Source organism: Danio aesculapii, chromosome 11 (assembly GCF_903798145.1).
Source record: "Danio aesculapii chromosome 11, fDanAes4.1, whole genome shotgun sequence".
In the NCBI taxonomy this organism is placed as follows: Eukaryota; Metazoa; Chordata; class Actinopteri; order Cypriniformes; family Danionidae; genus Danio; species Danio aesculapii.
The window spans coordinates 41,416,943-41,437,440 of record NC_079445.1 but is presented as its reverse complement, the minus strand read 5'-3'; the positions used below and the strand labels follow the sequence as shown (position 1 = coordinate 41,437,440).

General features: G+C 33.5%; 1 protein-coding gene across 1 annotated transcript; it reads left to right on the top strand.

Moving 5' to 3' along the window:
• The first annotated feature begins 3,969 nt into the window (after nt 1-3,969).
• miip (migration and invasion inhibitory protein) lies at nt 3,970-20,060 on the top strand. Its single transcript, XM_056468347.1, has 9 exons — nt 3,970-4,399; nt 5,632-5,822; nt 8,594-8,687; nt 8,796-8,907; nt 12,082-12,158; nt 12,268-12,394; nt 14,391-14,487; nt 16,897-17,028; nt 19,766-20,060. The coding sequence occupies exons 1-9, from the start codon at nt 4,168-4,170 to the stop codon at nt 19,901-19,903; spliced, it is 1,200 nt and encodes a 399-aa protein (XP_056324322.1). The 5' UTR covers nt 3,970-4,167; the 3' UTR covers nt 19,904-20,060.
• The last annotated feature ends 438 nt before the right edge of the window (nt 20,061-20,498 follow it).

Sequence of the window (20,498 nt, the reverse complement as noted above, 5' to 3'; positions counted from 1 at the left end):
ACGTCGCCTGGTCTGATGAGTCTCGATATCTGCTCATTTGGATGGTAGGGTCAGAATTTGACATCAACAACATGAAAGCATGGATCCATTCTGCCTTGTATCAGCGGTTCAGGCTGATGGTGGCGTAATGGTGTGGGGGATATTTTGGGGGCCCATTAGTACCAATTGAGCATCGTGTCAACACCGCAGCCTACCTGAATATTGTTGCTGACCATGTCCATCCCTTTATGACCACAGTGTACCCATCTTGATGGCTACTTCCAGCAGGATAACACACCATGTCATAAAGCGTGAATCATCTCAGACTGGTTTCTTGAACATGACAATGATTTCACTGTACTCAAATGGCCTTCACAAACACCATATCTCATTCCAATAGAGCTGGGATGTGATGGAACGGGAGATTCGTATTATGGATGTGCAGCCAACAAATCTTTTATTAACTAATGTTACCAAAGATGAGCTGAATAAATACTGTAATAAATGTGTTTTTTATTATTTGTTCATGTTAGTAAATATACTATCTAATACAACTTTATTGTAAAGTGTCACCCTTTTTTCTTCCCTAGAATGATGAGTTTATAGTTTGCAATTCTTACAATCTTTAGTAAAACAAAGAATACATGCAAGCCACATTCACCATAAGTTACTTGAATTGACTTCCATTTGTATAGACCTAATCACAATTTTGCTACCATGGTAATTGTAGTAAAACTGTGATTGTACAAAGAAAGTCAATGTGCCAAAAACATGTTTACTACTTTTTTCTACTATAAAAAACGTTGGTTCATTTTCGTAATGGAAGGTAGACTATCAAAGGAAGGCTATTATAGAATAATAGAGAGGACTATTAAGATGATGAAAGGCTAAACCCTGTCTTTTTCCCCCTCACCATATTTTATTAACGTATTATATTGAACATATCACATTATTGTGAATAAATATAGGTATAGGCTACTTGTTTTAAAGTTATTCTATATTTAAGGCCACCTAAGTGAATTGTGAACGCGTTCAGTGCTATCAGACTGTTGGGTAGCCTATAGAAATCATCATGACATTTGCTGACATGGTTGTAGGAAACAGCTTATACAAAACATTAATTTCAATGTTTAATATATGTACAATATATTAGAAGAAAATGTTCTCTCACAAGCTATTAGCATTTTAGCAATTAGCACGCAGTCGTAATTTAAATCAGACAAACACTGCCATCTGCTGGATAATATAATGCACAATCCTAGCACTGCAATTGCCAAAATGTTTATTTTTTAACTCTTTATTTTAACCTGAACACATTTCTTTAACATTTATGAGAAACTCAGTAACTGTTAATGTTTATAAGACCTGCAGTTGCTCCATTGCAACCTATTTTGAAGCATTCGCTATTTGCGTCTTGTTATCCATGTTTGTTTTTCCTCTCCTGTGATGAATGACTCCTCATTGATGAGCTATAAAGAATTCAAGCAGCATGCATTAATTGTCCACAGCACAAATTGTGCAGAGGGAAATTATAGGGACGGTTAGGGGTGACCTGACTCCATGACCAGCAGCGTTTATTGTTAATGGGATGCAACCACAGTCTGGATGCAACACAACAGTGCAGTGGTCACTCTAATGACAGTGCACTTGCTTGGACACATTAGAGACGTGCTCTGAATATGGAGAGATGATGATGATGTGCTGCACTGCAGGACGGCGTCCGTATCATTACTGTCCTCACATGCTGAGCTCTGATTACTGACATTACATCTGGACAGCACTGACTGAGACAGACTGAACACATCAAAACACATGCAATCAATGCACACACTTACAAAATAAGTGTGGATTCATTTAAGAGATTTACTGGTGGTTATTGTAAACAGGATTGGAGGCTGTAGGTTGTGTTTTGTTTCGGCTTCACTGTTTTCTTTTGATTTTGGTGTAAAAAAAATTAAGTGGAAATGAATCTTGAAATACCTGTTTTTTTTCACAAAATGCATTGATGTGGTCCTTCAAAACATAAAACTTCATTTTTTAAAAATAAAAATTTGAATATATACTACAGCTATGAAAATGATTAAGAAATCACTTTTTGAAATCATGTTTTGCATTAGCAAAATAAAATAAATTATAAACAAATAGCCCACAAATCTAATCAAAATTAAAGACTACAATTAATTAATATATCTATTCATTTTTGAGACAACACAATTGTAATGTTTTAATGGCAAATCAAATATGTATATAAAAAACATTTAATATATAATATATATATATATATATATATATATATATATATATATATATATATATATATATATATATATATATATATATATATATATATATATATATATAAATACACTTACCGGCCACTTTATTAGGTACACCTGTCTAACTGCTCGTTAACACAAATTTCTAATCAGCCAACCACATGGCAGCAACTCAATGCAATTAGGCATGTAGACATGGTCAAGACGATCTGCTGAAGTTCAAATCAAGCATCAGAATGGGGAGGAAAGCTGATTAAAGTGACTTTGAACGTGGCATGGTTGTTAGTGCCAGACGGGCTGGTCTGAGTATTTCAGAAACTGCTGATCTACTGGGATTTTCACGCACAACCATCGTTTACAGAGAATGATCCGAAAAGGAGAAAATATCCAGTGAGCGGCAGTTCTGTGGGCGCAAATGCCTTGTTGAGGCCAGAGGTCAGAGGTGAATGGCCAGACTGGTTTGAGCTGATAGAAAGGCAACTGTAACTCAAATAAGCACTCGTTACAACTGAGGTCTGGAGAAGAGCATTTCTGAACACACAACATGTCCAACCTTAAGGCGGATGGGTTACAGTAGCAGAAGACCACACCGGGTGCCACTCCTGTCAGCTAAGAACAGGAAACTGAGGCTACAATTCACACAGGGTCACCAAAATTGGACAATAGAAGATTGGAAAAACTTTGCCCTGTCTGATGAGTCTCGATTTCTGCTGCCACGTTCGGATGGTGGGGTCAGAATTTGGCATCAACAACATGAAAGCATGGATCCATCCTGCCTTGTATCAACGGTTCAGGCTGGTGGTGGTGTAATGGTGTGGGGGATATTTTCTTGGCACATTTTGGGCCCATTTCCAATTGAGCATTGTGTCAACGCCACAGCCTACCTGAGTATTGTTGCTGACCATGTCCATCCCTTTATGACCACAGTGGATCTTCTGATGGCTACTTCCAGGAGGCTAACACGCCATGTCATAAAGCGTGAATCATCTCAGACTGGTTTCTTGAACATGACAATGAGTTCACTGTACTCAAATGGCCTCCACAGTCATCAGAACTCAATCCAATAGAGCACTTTTGGGATGTGGTGGAACGGGAGATTCTCATCATGGATGTGCAGCCGACAAATCTGCAGCAACTGTGTGATGCTATCATGTCAATATGGACCAAAATCTCTGAGGAATATTTCCAGTAGCTTGTTAAATCTGTTCCACAAAGGATTAAGGCAGTTCTGAAGGCAAAAGGCGGTCCAACTTGATACTAGTAACCTGGTGTACCTAATAAAGTGGCCGGTGAGTGTACATCTAATAATATAAAATGTAATCTATAATAAATAAGCAGTAGGCTATAAAAGCTCAAATATTTTTCTAAAAAATAAAAATGGTGGTTAATTTTTTTTAATAAATGTATTTATAAAACGTAATTGTGTAAAAATTGGCAATGGCTATAGAAAATCAATGAAAACATTAAAACGCAAGTGAGATAGATAGATAGATAGATAGATAGATAGATAGATAGATAGATAGATAGATAGATAGATAGATAGATAGATAGATAGATAGATAGATAGATAGATAGATAGATAGATAGATAGATAGATAGATAGATAGGTGTGTGCGTGTGAGTGTGTGTGTGTGTGTCTCCCTTTAAACAAGCCAAGTGACCACACAGATGCATTGTGGGAAATATCCAGAGCCAATCACAGTGGACTGCGCATTGTTTGAGTTCAACCGTTGTATATGTTGACGGAAGTTCACGAGCTACTTATATATGTTATTTCACCATATTTTGCGCAACATCGTTTAATAATGTAACATTTATCCACCGGATATGTACAAGTACTGTATGCCGTTTAGTTTGACCCGCCAATGATGAATCGCGAGCTTAGCTTTTAACTGGTTGCTATGGCGACGGAATGGCGGCGCTCAATAAGCTCGACGCTTTGCGAAAGAAGAACAGAGATTTGTTGGAAAAACTCAAGAAACAAAGCGAAAAACTGCATCAGATGATCATCTCCGACTCTCAGGAGGAGGACAGAAATCTGAGCTCTGTCTGCGAATTATTTACCGCGCCTTTAAAAGAGAAAAACGGAGAGCAGCCGCCGCTGGCTTCAGCTTCTACAGCGTGGAAAACTATCCAAACATCTGGTCAGAATAATCAAACTTTTTTTCAGTTGAGCTATTATGTCATTTAAGTTGTATTAATTACACGTCAGGGTATTGTTTACAACTTATGACTTTAGTGTAAAGCCTGTAACGTTACAGGAATCTGCAATAGTTGAACAGTTTGCGAGACATTCTAAAACGCTTAACGTTATTGTGTAATAAAAGGTTAACGTGGCTTAATGTACCTAAACATTAACTAGAGAAACCCAAATTTCTGTCAAATTGTACTTGTAATTAACCCCAACTACTGTACTACTTGAGTCTCAATTCCATAGATAAAGTGAAAAACAGCACATTAAGAGTTTTCTCCCCCATTGAAAGTCTAGATAGTTCATAAGTAGTAATAATAGTTAAATAAATAGTTCTTAAAATAATTATGTCTGAGAACAAGGGCGACATGGTGGCTCAGTGGTTAGCACTGTCGTCTCACGGCAGGAAGGTCGCTGGTTCGAGTCCCGGCTGGGTCAGTTGGCATTTCTGTGTGGAGTCGGCATGTTCTCACATGTGGGTTTCCTTCAGGTGCTCTGGTTTCCCCCACAGTCTAAAGACATGCGCTATAGGTGAATTGAAAAAACTAAATTGGTCGTAGTATATGTGTGTACTTGTAGAGGGTGTTTTCCAGTACTGGGTTGCCTGGAAGGGCATTCCCTGTGTAAAACATGTGCTGGATAAATTGGTGGTTCATTCCGCTGTGGTGACCCCTGATAAATAAAGGGTCTAAGCAGAAGGAAAATCAATGAATGAATGTCTCAACATTTCACCACTTGAGATTTTCTGCTCTAAATGACAACATTTCCGTCTAAAATTGGGAAGAAATGTCACCAGTTGTCATTACAAAGTTTTTACAAGTTAGTAAAAAATTTTATTTTCTTTAAATTTATTAATAGGTTTGGTGACTTAAACATTATTTTGATAAATATATCTGTTTAATAAATCTGCTTTGTTTAAATGCACCAAAATACATTGCCTGTATTCACTGAGAAATAGATAAAAATATTCATTTTCAAGATCGGGTGTACTCAGTTATGCTGAGCACTGTGTAAAGATTTAAAATGACTATTTGAAGTACTTTGAGCCACCACTGTGATAATCAAATGATTCTTGTGTTAAATGTGGCAGACAAGATTATTTTGTATAGCCTTTTGTCTTTAGTAAATCATGGAAAATATGGATATTACTGATGAATTTGCTTAAAAATGTCTTTGTGTTTTTAGATGAACAGCTTCCTGCAGATTGTGAAAACCTCACACTGGACCAATATAAACTCAAACATAGACAAAGTTCAGAAGTCACCGCCTACAGTACACTCGTGAAGGACATGGGGAACGGTCGCTGGACAGAAAAGCCCAGATCGGTGAGACTGATGCTGCCCAGATCAGCAGATCTCACAGCGGACAGTGACCAGGTACTTAAATTTAGCGCCATATTCATATATATAGATGCGATGCATAACATGATCAGCTGATGAAGCTTGGGTCATGTAGGAAAAAACATTTGGGACAGGTGCATTGCGAACTAAAACTTAAAATATATATATACACAGTTAAAGTCAGAATTATCAGCCCCCCTGTTTATTTTTTTCCCCAATTTCTGTTTAACGGAGAGAAGATTTTTTCAACACATTTCTATCTATAATAGTTATAATATCTATAATTCTATAATAGTTTTAATAACTCATTTCTAATAACTGATTTATTTTATGTTTGCCATGATGACAGTAAATAATATTAGACTAGATAATTTTCAAGACACTTCTATACAGCGCAAAGTGACATTTAAAAGCTTTAACTGGGTTAATAAGGTTAATTAGGCAGGTTAGGGTAATTAGGCAAGTTATTGTATAACGATGGTTTGTTCTGTAGACTATCAAAAAAATATATAGCTTAAAGGGGCTAATAATTGTGACCTTAAAATGGGTTTTTAAAAATTAAAAACTGCTTTTATTCTTGCCGAAATAAAACAAATAAGACTTTCTCCAGATGAAAAAATATTATCAGACATACTGTGAAAGTTTCCTTGCTCTGTTAAACATAATTTGGGAAATATTTAAAAAAAGAAAAATTTATTCAAAGGGGGGCTAGTAATTCTGACTTCAACTGTATGTATATATAATATAAAAGTATTATTGTTATTATATAATTATTATTATTTTAAATAAATAACAGAAATAAATCCTAAGTGTAACTTGAAAATAACGTAAAGACTCAACTGGAGTGATATGCTAAGATCATTTTAGAAATCTTTTGCATGAATATTAATTTGTTTAGAATGAATATATATATATATGGATGATATAGAATACAAAAAAATGTTTTATAGAATTATCCGTTTCTTGGACTTGACACGTGGCAGAGAATTAGGTGTTTTAAGTCTTACCTCCCTGACTCGTCATCCCTCCTTTTCTTACTTAGGAGGCATGCTTAGTAAGATCACCATCATATTATGAAAACTTTAGATTTGTCGACTTGCAAAACTCACTGCATGCCGACACCTCCGCATAAAAGGCTGTTACAGCGGGTTTCCACAACGCCTGAGCTGCGCATGAGCAGCAAGAATTTTTTTCGGTATGCATGTTAACATTAGGGACTCACACCGGGAGAGGAGCAGTGCATTAGGGTTCAGTACAAGTGGTGTGTGAGGCTCACGGGGATGCGTCAGTTTGCTTTTTAATTAAACTACATTGCTTTCACCAGCATTGGTTCGGTTGCACATAGAGAATAACGTCTTTATTCCGGGATTACCACTCGTAATACACACTTTGCTTATGAAGTAAATCATATCTCAAAGCATTTACTGGGGCACTGGCGATTTTTACTGGGGCAGGTTCCCTAGTAAATTGGGTCTAGCGACACCCCTGGGTTATGGTGGGTGAATAACTTCATTATTATTGATCATTTATTCGTTAGCTGGAAATTAGAACTGAATTCAGAAATTTTGAATTTACAAATCTTTGTGCTTAACAAACAAAATTAAATATGTAGGCTAATGGATGTCTTCAGTGGAGTGAGTTTCCACCGTTTCCTTACTCCATGAAAGTAAAGGAGTAAAGTAAAAGTAAAGAGAAAGAGGCCAAATGGAGGAGGCTCATTCTTTATCCTCATGCAGATAGTCTGTTTAACTGTTTTTTCACTAGTGAAGTGTTCAGTTTTTCCATTTAGGCTTCCCATTCAGTTTTTCCACATACTAAGTCCTCCATGTAAACAGGAAATGTGCCATGGCACAACACAACTGACTGTTAAAGGGAATGGGAGACGGGTGAATGCTCAAAACACACCAAGAACTCATTATGAGAATAAGCACAACCCTGTTAGACCATGCACCATGGTGCAGAGAGTATTTTTTCATAAGAAATATCTACGCATTTGCATTGAAGATCATAACCAATATAATGTGATTGTAAACATTCTCACACAGTTTGACTCTCAGTAGGATGATCAGAGACTGGCATAACACCCTCAATGGAAACTACAGTAAATTATATCTTATCAGTGCCATCATTTTCTCAATAAATGCCCAGTACAATGTAGTTCACATTCATTTTAATGTTATGTTAGATCAAGATATAGGACCAGCAGATGTTTAACAGTTTCTTCAATTCATAATCCCACACTACATTTTAATTTAACATCATTTAGCAGATGATTTTATCCAAAGCGACTCACAGATGAAGAAGATATTAAGCTACTCAACACCAAGAGGCAATACACACAAGAAATGCTACTTACAGTATGCATATATACTGATACTGCTAAAAAATAAGAGCTTAGGAAGGGAGTAAGAATTGAATTAATTTTGTATTTATTTAAAGAGATTTTCAATGATGGCAGTGATTCTATACTGTTCATATACTACATTATACTATCTCTTCCGCGAGGTTAAATAAACCTAATGTTGCGTGATAGGTTTGGCCTGCTCATTTGCAATGCCTACGGTTGTTTTTGCTAGATAGAATCACTTAACCTGTTTGCGGCGGCTTGAGAATGAAAGGTTATTTAATCTAATAGAGGAGATCTGATGGCTTGCAATGATTTCCAATGAACACGAAAATGTGAAAAAGCACCTAGCGTAGAAAGAAATCCCCACCTGTGACCGTTTAGCCAGAGACTTTTCATTTCAAGAGTATCAGATGTGTATTATTGTGTTGTTGTGTTTTCTTCTTCTTTTTTGGGACTGAAGAGAGAAGCTGACAGTGCCTCGACTGCTGGACTACAGATGGAGATTACATCAGAAAGACACTTGCAACCTTTGTTGGGCTATGACTGGATAGCAGGTCAGTTATTTAAATGCTGTATTAATGATTAACTCTAGATTTTACATGAAGTTTTCCATGCAGGTGCTGTTTATAAATCACAAATGCTTCAGTGTGTTTTTGTTTCAGGCCTCCTGGATGCTGAGAGCTCTCTGGCTGATCGTTCTGAGCAATTTTTCAGTGATCTCCACAGCTTCCGACAGGTTAACAGAGATGAGTGCATCCACAGCTTATTATCAGGGTGGGTTTCTAAATTAGGACTTCAGATTGTGTCATTTGTTAAATAATGAAACCTGATAGTGGTCTCTTATGTAAACCAATGATGGTTACCCTACTGTTTGATGTCTAAACCCCTTTAATCATGGTGAAATCTCAGTATTACTTAGATTGTTGTTGCTTTAAGTGCTAATTTTGTTGTATAGGTCTGCTACAATAGTTTTACACTCATCCAAAGTTTTTTTTTTTTGTTAGAAATATTAGCCTTCCTTAATTATTAGCCCCCCTGTATTTTTTTTTCCCCATTTCTTTTTTACAAAGATTTTCTCAACACATTTCTAATCATAATAGTTTTAATAAATAATTTCTAATAACTGATTTTTTTTATTTTTGCCATGATGACAGTACCGAATATTTGACTGGATATTTTTTCAAGACTCTAGTATTCAGCTTAAGGTGACATTTAAAGGCGTAACTAGGTTCATTAATGGCCCGAACAGAACCGTTTCGTTCCACTTTTTCGGCACCCTTTCGAAAGGGTACCAAACACGAGAAAGGGTACCAAAAGGCGGAGCTAGACGTGCAGCTGAACACTATTAGTTTACAGAGATACGTCATTCGCTTACTCAACAAGCCAGAATGAAAACAAAGGGACTGCATGTTTTAAATACACAGCCGAGAGATTACAGCGGAATTATATAATGAGCCATGGTCGACCCAGGCTCAAACAAACCTTGTCGTCGTCTTGATGAACAGCCACAATACCAAGAAGAAGAGCAGATTTTACCCTGTCTTTTACCCCGTAGTTTTTACGAGCCAGTCTGAAGCGCGAGCAGTTTCACTTTCTTGCTTGCGCTCGCCGCGCGTTAATATTTGAAATAACAATCTTCTTGAGCTGATGATAATAACGTGCGCTTGATTATTGACGTGCTTTTGAAACTCAATCCTTTCAGAAACTGACAAACGCGAGAGTGATACGTGAAAAAACAAAGGAGAGGCCCAAAAAAAGGAGCACATTATTTTTTCAGCAAACGTAAACAAACTGCCATGTTTAACTATTATTATTACCTTTTGGACTATTATGAACTCGTAATGATGGAATTACTCTCAAGAGGCTACATGTGCTGCTGAAGATTACAGACACAGATGAGAGGTTTGCACTGACTGCGGGCTATATTTCATGTTGTTTTTGAAGCTAAATAAGGACTAAATGTATGCTGTGTGTAGTTTTTCTGTAATTGGTAAAATATCGGGGTGTTAGGATCTGTTTGTGTTCATATATGTTGCATTTATTTATTAATTTTATATAATTACAGACGTTACAGTTGGCTATTTCGCACTGTCGTTGATCTACAGTTATAATCAAATCATTTTCATACAAAAGTTAGTAATAAATATTTATACACAAGTATTTATGTAGATAAAGCATCTGTTTTGTGAGAAGTGCTTTTCATATGATATGTGAACGACCAGTTCAGCTTTACTGTAGACATTTTCTCAAGCGAAAATGACGTTGACTGAAACTTTCTGTGGTACACCACGCCCACCAAAAGAGTACCATTGGTACCCTTTTAGCAGTGAAAACGCAAGCCTGATAAAGGTGACCCGTACCGTACCGTACTGTACCAGTCAGTGGAAACGAGCCATAGGTTAATTAGGCAAGTCATTGTATAACAGTGGTTTGTACTGTAGACAATCGAAAATAAATATTGCTTAAGGGACTAATAATATTGACCCTAAAATGTTTTTTTTTTATTAAAAACAGCTTTTTAATAAAAGAAATAAGACTTTCTTCAGAAGACAAAATATTATAGGAAATACTGGGGAAAAAAATCCTGAATCTGTTAAACATCATTTGTTAAATATTTGAAAGAGAAAATAAAAGTCAGAGGAGGGCAAATAATTTTGACTTCAACTGTGTGTGTGAATATAAATACACATATGCATGTATACATTTGAGAAAATGTTTATTTATATTTGGATATAAAATATATGAAGAGTTCAGATGCAAAAAGTGCCATCTGGAATTTTCTTTTACAACAGGCATTTTTCTCAGCCTCTTATGTTTATGTTCAATTATTTCTCATTAAAAATTAAATAAAATGAAAAAAAAATTTGCCATAAAAGTGAAAATACTGAACCTAGACATAGGAGGAAAATGCTAACCTGAGGAAAATGCTAATTTAACATTGAGAAGATTTTTTCAATACATTTCTAAACATAATAGTTGTCATAACTCATCTCTAATAACTGATTTATTTTATCTTTGCCATGATGACAGTAAATAATATTTGACTAGATATTTTTCAAGACACTTCTATACAGCTTAAAGTGACATTTAAAAGAAATAAAACAAATAAAACTTTCTCCAGAAGAAAAAATATTATTAGACATACTGTTCTGTTAAACATCATTTGGGAAAATTAAAAAAAGAAAGAAAATTCAAATAATTCTGACGTCAACTGTATATGATACAAATTACATATAATTTAAATATCTATGCAAATAAATTTAGCTGTTTATAATTTAGTTTTTATGTACAGTATGTGTGTATAAATAATATATAAATATATATAATGCACACACACATCTTGTCAAAACAGAATTTTATTTTGGATGTGAGTTATCTCTGCCCAGCACTCATTTTTTCATTATGTACATTGCAGCATCCGCTCTTTTCTCTCAATTATAGAAACGGTTGATTTTTAAAGTTATCTCTAAACCCCTCCCCCTATTAAAAGCCGCTCTACTCTAATTGGTCAGATGTCTGTTGTGATTGGTCCAGCTCTAACAACATGTGTCAAAAACGAAACTATTATTTTTAATTTCAGCTCTAGATCTTCTACAGCACTTGTAAACACAGTGAGTTCTTGTCCTCTGGAAGTGGATTTGTTTATAAAACAGCGTCTTCTTGACACACTGACAACACAAACCACATTTTTTATCTCTCAGTCTGTTTCATGGTCAAAGTAGACATTTGCGGGCAGCTTATGAAGACCCTGTGCTGAAAGTAAGACTTAAGCTGGTCTTTATTTTAGAAGACAAGACCTTAATTTCTTGTACATTTGTAACTTTTAAGCTTTGCATTTTTACATTCGTACTACATGACTCATACTATCTGAACAAGCACGGTAATTGCTGAGATATCACAAGTGTCGAAATGATGTCTTGACATTTGAAAACTGTTTTTTTTTTACAGACTTCCATCTGTTGCTGATCTCGCGTCTTCTACTCATGATAGCAGCGAGGTGCGTCCGCCTGCAGATTCGCATCAATGTAAGAGATCTGCTGATTTGTGTTTGTGCTGAATCGCTTTAGCACATGTTTAAATGTCACGAAGCAAGAAATTGAAGTGTTGATTTTAACTTTGTTTTTTGATTGTCAGGCACTTTCTGCTACAGAGTAAACAGTCGATTGTTTGCGGTTCCGCTGGACACACATGGCGCCTGTCCAGTGTGCAAGAAGCCCAAATCTGAACACCCTCATACTGAAACAGAACCTGCTTTAATCAGGTGAAGCCTTATAAACCGTCTAGAGGGCCTTTTAGATTTTTGTTTAACAAGACTGCATTAAACTGACAGGATGATGCTGTGGATTCAGCTTTGAATGACATGAATATATTATATAATTATATAGTCTTAATTATATATAATTATACATTGCATAAACAAAATAAATAAAATTAATTTAGGTTTTTTACTACTTTTTGAATCAAATAAATTCCTTAAGGGACATTCTTTCTAGCCTAGTAGTGCATGTTTCATTACAAAATGCTATTAAAACTATAGCAAGAGTATGATAGTAAAAACAACAACTGATGTGTTAATTTTAGATGTACAGTTGAAGTCTGAATTATTAGCCCCCCTTTGAATTTATTTTTCTTTTTTAAATATTTCCTAAATTATGTTTAACAGAGCAAGGAAATTTTCACAGTATGTCTGATAATATTTTATCTTCTGGAGAAAGTCTTATTTGTTTTATTTCGGCAAGAATAAAAGCAGTTTTTAATTTTTTAAAGACCCATTTTAAGGACAAAATTATTAGCCCCTTTACGCTATATATTTTTTTCGATAGTCTACAGAACAAACCATTGTTATACAATAGCTTGCCTAATTACCTAACCTGCTTATTAACCTAGTTAACCTAGTTAAGCCTTTAAATGTCACTTTAAGCTGTATAGAAGTGTCTTAATATCTATTAAAATATTATTTACTGTCATCATGGCAAAGATAAAATAAAAAAATTATTAGAGATGAGTTATTAAAACTATTATGTTTAAAAATTTGTTGAAAAAAATCTTTTCTCCTTTAAACAGAAATTGGGGGAAAAAATAAACAGGGGGGCTAATAATTCTGACTTCAACTGTATATAAAAGATTAAAATGAAGCTGTTTAAGATTTATGTATAAATTAAAATGTAACTTCTTTTAAAACATTATTAGGTATAGACAAAGAAATCACCCACCCCTGAAAAAATAGTAATGACATTGATAGATTAAAATAATAATGATCATGGAAAAAAATGTGAGATGTAGTATTAATTATGTAGTATTACATATGTATAACTTAATGCATGTGTATGAAATGGTTCATAAATAAATATAGTTTAAAAAAGCTATTTCCTCCTTGGGTATTTTCACTCTGTAACAGGTGTAAAACAGCAGACGGATCCCTAACCCACTTGATATGGTTGTGTCCTAAATTACAAGAATTTTGGGAAAATATATTTGAATGTTTTTCTAAAGCCCTCCAAAAAAATATCTTGAACCATGTCAACTTATAGCTGTTCTTGGGATATTTAGTAACTTAGAGATGTTTAATAAATATGAGAGACAAGCCATGTTATTTGGTATGGTATCTGCCAAAAGGGTAATTTTGAGAATGTGGAAAAATAAATCTGTACTTAAATTTGGTATGTGGGGTAGAGATATTGTAAACATGCTTGATTTGGAGAGGTTAAGAAATATCAATAATGATAAATTGGGGATATTTGATAAAACATGGGGACAGATATTAGAAACCCGTAATGCATTGGAAGAAATGCAAGCATAACCAATGACCCCTGTCAGTAACATAGTAGTTAAATATTGAGTGTATTTGATATTTACTATTCATAATCTATAATATTTTTAATAATGTGCCCAAAATATTATTTGACAATAAAACTATAATCAGGGTGATGCATTTTTTTTTGGTAATATAAGAACAATGTTACTTTATAATTACTTTTATTTATGCATTACCTGACCAGCTAAATTATATTTTGCATGTGCATTTGTCCCTCTGTGTTCTGTTGTTCGGTTGTTCTGTCATGGTTAGTGTTTTTATGGATTGTATTTTATATGTATTATTATTGTATTGTATTGTTTTTTTTTCTTTCTTCTATATTTTGTTGTAGTTTTATAAAATCTAAATAGCACATAAAAAAAAGCTATTTCCAAGACTTTTAGCAGTGTTTATTTTTCATTGATTCATTCTCTGACTGTCTCTCTCTCTCTGTTTGTTTTAGGGTCAGTATACCTCGCTCAACCCTGCTACCAGCGCACAAATACAAAGCCCATCGCCGCAGCAGTTTTGATCCATCTGACAGCCTGGCTTTACCTTCTGTGAGTTTCATATTGGGAAACTGGAATTAACAATGATCGTGTGACAAAATCACCTCAATTGACCAGAACTTTTGTATGGATTATATTTAGCTTTTAAGATTATCACCATTGACTAATAAGACAAGTGACAGCTTTGTCAAAGGATAATTCAGTTTTCAATATTTGATTTTTGTTCTTTGCATCATACAGAGTTCCCACGCTTCTTGAAAGTACTTAAAAGTACCTGAATTTTAGACATATGGATTCAAGCCCTGGAAAGTACTTAAAAACAAACATAGGGTGCCACAATATGGCTTATAAAGAAAGATAAAGTACGCAATTGAATTGTAATTGAAAAGCAATAAATCAGGTTTATCTGTTTTTTTTTTGACGATATACAAAACAATTAATAATGTAATTTCAGTATTTATTTATTTATGTGATTTTTTTTTAGTTATTTTTTTGGATTGTATATTTTTTTTCACTTCTACATCTTGTGGATACCCATGTTTAGTTGTTTTGTTTACCCAATGTGGAAAACCCTGTATACCATACATCTGTATACAAATTTGGAAACTGCCTTAAAAACTATAAAACTATTTTTTTTAAAACAGCACGAAAGGAATTGAATTAAATTTTAAATTAAACAGAACTTTAAAAAAAAGAGAAATTCTTAAATTAAAAATCATAAAAAAATCATACATTAAAATCTTGGACAATAACACTGACAAATAATCGACATTTTATCCATATTTTAAAAACCGAATACTGAATATTATCAGTATTGAATTCAACAAATGTTATTAAAGTTCTATGAACATGACTTTTTAAAATGGCCAAACATTTTGAAAATTACATTGGGTGCCACAAAATGGGTTAAAAAATGTAAAGTACACAATTTAATTGTAATAAAAAAAAAGCAACATTAGTTTTATCTGTTTTCTTTTTGACAATATACAAAACTAGTACGAGTGTATTGTTTTAACTTTTCTTATAATGTCCATGAATCATTCATGTAATTTCCGTATTTATTTATTTATTTATTTATGGAATTTTTTGTATTTTATAATTTTTTCATTTCTACATCTTCTGGATTCCAATGTTTAGTTGTTTTGTTTGACCAATGTGGAAAACCCTATATACCATACATCTGTATGTAAATTTGGAAACTGCAATAAAAACTGAAGGAAAAAAAACAAACAAACATTGGTCCTTGAAAGGGGATGAATTACATCTGAAATTAAACAGAATGAAAATTCATAAATTAAAAATCTTAAATGTAAATCTTGTACAAAAACACTGACAAATAATGGACATTTCAATATCTTAAAAGCTGCATTTGAATATTACCAGTATTGAATTCAACAAATGTTATTAAAGTTCTATGAACATGACTTTTTAAAATGGTCAAACTTTTTGAAAATTACATGGGGTGCCACAATATGGGTTAAAAATGTAAAGTACACAATTTAATTGTAATAAAAAAGCAACATTAGTTTTATCTGTTTTCTTTTTGACAATATACAAAACTATTACGAGTGTATTGTTTTGACTTTTCTTATAATGTCCATGAATCATTCATGTAATTTCCATATTTATTTATTTATGGAATTTTTTTGTATTTTATCATTTTTTCATTTCTAGATCTTCTGGATTCCAATGTTTAGTTGTTTTGTTTGTATGTAAATTTGGAAGCTGCAATAAAAAACTGAATGAAAAAAACAAACAAACAGGTCCTTGAAAGGGGATGAATTACATCTGAAATTAAACAGAATGAAAATTCTTAAATTAAAAATCTTAAATGTAAATCTTGTACAAAAACACTGACAAATAATGGACATTTCAATATCTTAAAAGCCGCATTTGAATATTATCAGTATTGAATTCAACAAATGTTATTAAAGTTCTTTGAATATGACTTTAAAATGGTCAAACATTTTGAAAATTACGCTGACATTTTTAACGTAAGTGAATTGTTAAATACCGTAAGGGCTTCCATGGTGCTGCATGTGCTGAGGTATGATTTACAAAGGTGCTTGATTTAAAATTAATAGTGCTTTAAAAAATCCTTGAATCTGCTGTTCATGAAAGTATGGGAACCCTGATCATAATTGCTGTTGTATGCTTTTTATTAAGATTCTCTTTTATAGAGAGAGAGCTAAAAGTCTGCTATGCTTGTGTAAATAACATAAAGATTCTCATTATTCTTTTATTTTTTTTGGGTTATAGGATGGAGTTTATGATGAGTAATGTGTTTTAGTAAAATGTTCTCATCTCTACTCATGAGATTTAAACATAAATTAGATGCATGCATGAATGAACCAGAAACAGTTTACAGTGAAACTGAAAACATAGTGTTTCGTTTGCTAATCATTTTATTCTCAGAATTCGAAACAACAACAACAACATGCAAATATGATTTGTTTTTAGCACTGTTTGTCCGGCTGGTCCAATCCCATGCTGGCCTCGGGCTCTCAGATGATCAGTCTGGACCTGCGGAGCTCCATGACAAAACCTGCAGCCACAGGAGGTTCAACATCATCCTGTTTTCACAATAAACCGGTGAGACAATGTACAATATGGCAGATTTTTATAGCACATATTTGTGTCAAATATTAGTCTCATTTTAGTTCCTGCATCCAATTAAATTTACAAAAGTTGATTTTCATCTATGTAAAGCATATGTATATGTATATATTATGACAAGCTTTAATTATTCAAATAACTTTCATGAAAATAAAATGGAAAGATATAAGTGAAATAATGTTTCATCATTCAGAGAAACAGATTCATTTGTTCAACAGATTCAAAAATAAATAATGTACTGTCACAATAATCAATATATCGAGTTATCGTGCAATACTTGGAGATGACCTCAATAATTTTTGCCATTGCACTATATATTTACAAATTCACAAATAATGTTAAAGCCATTTTACTATGATGTTTAAGCTCTACCTCATTGCTGTCAACGTTTATATTTGGACATTTACCTAATAGGATATTTAATAGTGTATACTATAGGACATGTACCTTTTTAATATAAAATTATAGAATCTATAGAATTCTTATATCTTATTCTTATACTAATAGAATATCCTTAAGAATGATAAGTATTTTAAAGTGTTTGCTATTTGCATTATTATATAATCATCGTATAATCAGTGGCATGAAATTATCTGAAAATGACAATAATATCGCTTATCGCAACAATTTCTGGGACAACAAAAATTCCTTATCGTGACAGGCCTAAATATTCTTATTCTAACCCATACTTATTTAAATAAAGGAACAAATCTGTGACCATACTATATTTTATTGTATTCTGAATGATTAAAAACATGCTGGTAATTTGTTGAATCCAGAGGGTTTGAAGGAAAGTAGTATAATTTTGCTGTAAATCATGTTAAAAATGAATGAAAGTTGTTGTTTTTAAAGAAAATAGGATTAAACAGGATATTAATATACAGAGGTCGGCATCAAATTAAATTTACAAAAGTTTATTTTTATTTATGGAAAGCATATTAAGACAAGTGTTTTAATAATTCAAATTACTCTAAACCCAACCCAACCCAGGGAAACACTCATTATGATGGAACATTATTTCTCTTATATCTTGCCATTGTATTTTTATGAGTTATTTGAATTATTAAAACACTTGTCTTAATATGCTTTATGTAAATAAAAATCAACTTTTGTAAATTTGATTGTTCTTCCGCTGTTGGTGTGGGTTTTCCTCCGGGTGCTCCGGTTTCCCTCACTGTTCAAAGATATGCGGTACAGGTGAATCGAATATGCTAAATTGGCCACAGTGTATGTGTGTGTGAGTGTGGCCAACACGCATCCAATTACAAACAATCCATTTAAATAAAACTTTTTGCAGAAAATTCAGGAAAATCAGGAAAAGAAAACAATAAACAAATGCACAATTTCTCATGACAATATATCCTTTTACAATCATCTAACATTTATACAAAAAATATTTACAGAAGGAAGAGTGGACGTAATATTTATATTCAGGCATGAAACTTATGTTTTTATAAAAGAAATGCAGTTGGTTAAAAAATATGTTGGAAAAATTGAAAATTAAAAGATGTGGCTGAGAAATCACATTTTATTGGCCCAACTGGACCATTACAATTTTTTTTTAATGTTTAGCTCTGCATAAGCCTAAAATTTCATTCATAATGCTCTTTAAAAAGTCTTAAATTTGACTTGATGAAACCTGCAGAAACCCTGTATTCTAACCCATGCTTATTAAAATGCTGTAAATAAACAAATCTGTGACCTTACTATATTTTATTGCATTTTAAATGATTAAAAACATGCTGGTAAAATGTTGAATCCTTAGGGTTTGAAGGATAGTGGCAAAGTATAATAGTGTGTGTGTGTGTGTGTGTGTGTGTGTGTGTGTGTGTGTGTGTGTGTGGTGTGTGTGTGTGTGTGTGTGTGTGTGTGTGTGCAAAGTATAATGTGTGTGTGTGTGTGTGTGTGTGTGTGTGTGTGCGCGTGTGTGTGTGTGTGTGTGTGTGTGTGTGTGTGTGTGTGTGCGTGCGCAAAGTATTGTGTGTGTGTGTGTGCGTGTGTGTGTGTGTGTGTGTGTGTGTGGTGTCTACTGTAAATCATGTTAAAATGAATGAAAGTATTTTTTTTGCTTAAAGAAATAGGATTAAAAGGATTTTTATATACAGAGGTCAGCATGCAGGATGAGTGTCAAAGTATATAATATTCTCAGAAGTAATTACGTCATAATTCTGAAGTAAGTCTGTAGAAACTTTTGGTTCACACAGATGTTGCAGATGTATTACAACTCTATTGTTTTAATGCTTGAAAATCCCCCTTAATTTTTAATAAAGGACTTTTTAAAATCGCTGTATTGTACATTGATAACTCGTAATGACAGTGCGTTTTCTTATCTTTGTCATTATACACTGATTTAATGGCTGGAGTCATTTTTAAAAAGAAGTTTCCTCATTCAAACTCACTGATAATCTTAGGATTTATGGATCAACAAAGAAAAACAAAACTAGCTTCTCGGGAAAGCTTTTATTTAGAAATCTTTTCCTTTGAACGCTCAGCAATTGTTTCTTAAGCAGCATATGTCTTTAAGCTGTCATGGAAATGTAATGTTTGAAATCTGTAGTGTTTGTTTTATCTGCCCGCACTTGCAAGTGTAGAAAAAAGAAACTTACGGAAAGACCTGGAAGCGATTCATTTGTGAATTACGACTCGTCATTCTCGTGTTTGTGAACGTTGATCTTTTTTTTATTGAATCATTTCTGTCACCTCCTATTTTTAGGATTCTTCCTTGCCCAGTGGAGCAAGAGCCATGCATTCGGATCAGTATGAAAATGTGTCTCGTTTACCTCGGTATGACTTCCAGCATTCAGAACCAAAGAGAGTTGAACCACACAGCCGCTCAAATGCTCTTTGCTGATGTTATTGCAGAAGTTATGTTTCATATGGAGCAACACATGATTATTTGGATTTACTGAAATGAGTCCTTGTGTCATGAATGATTGTTGTTTTGTATCTGTGACAATAAACAGGCTTTAATCAGTGTGTGTATGAATCATACACATGCTGACTTCTGAGATGTTGGGGATGGTTTCTGGTTTTGTTTTAATTTTAATTCTATAATAATTTTCATAGAAATAAATTAAGAGGAAAATAAACTGTAACAGTTTTTTTTTATTCCTTTTAATATGCACCAAGCAATTAAACATCACGTGTAGCTTACAATCTCACAGAAAACTGCATACAACTGAGTTCAAATCAGTCATGTACACATTTAAATGCATATTATTTTGTTGCATTATTCCCTTCATATCCACTATATGCATGTGCTCACGTCACCTATACACATTATGAAGTGTATTAGCATTTCCTAACTAAAATGTAAAAGGTGTTCAGTTGATGTACCTAAAGTTACTACACTTCATGTTTAAAACAAAAAATACTTTTGATCCTTAGTGTTCTTGTCTTTTTTTATTAAAATATGTCTCAAATAAATCATAAATCACCAAGACTTT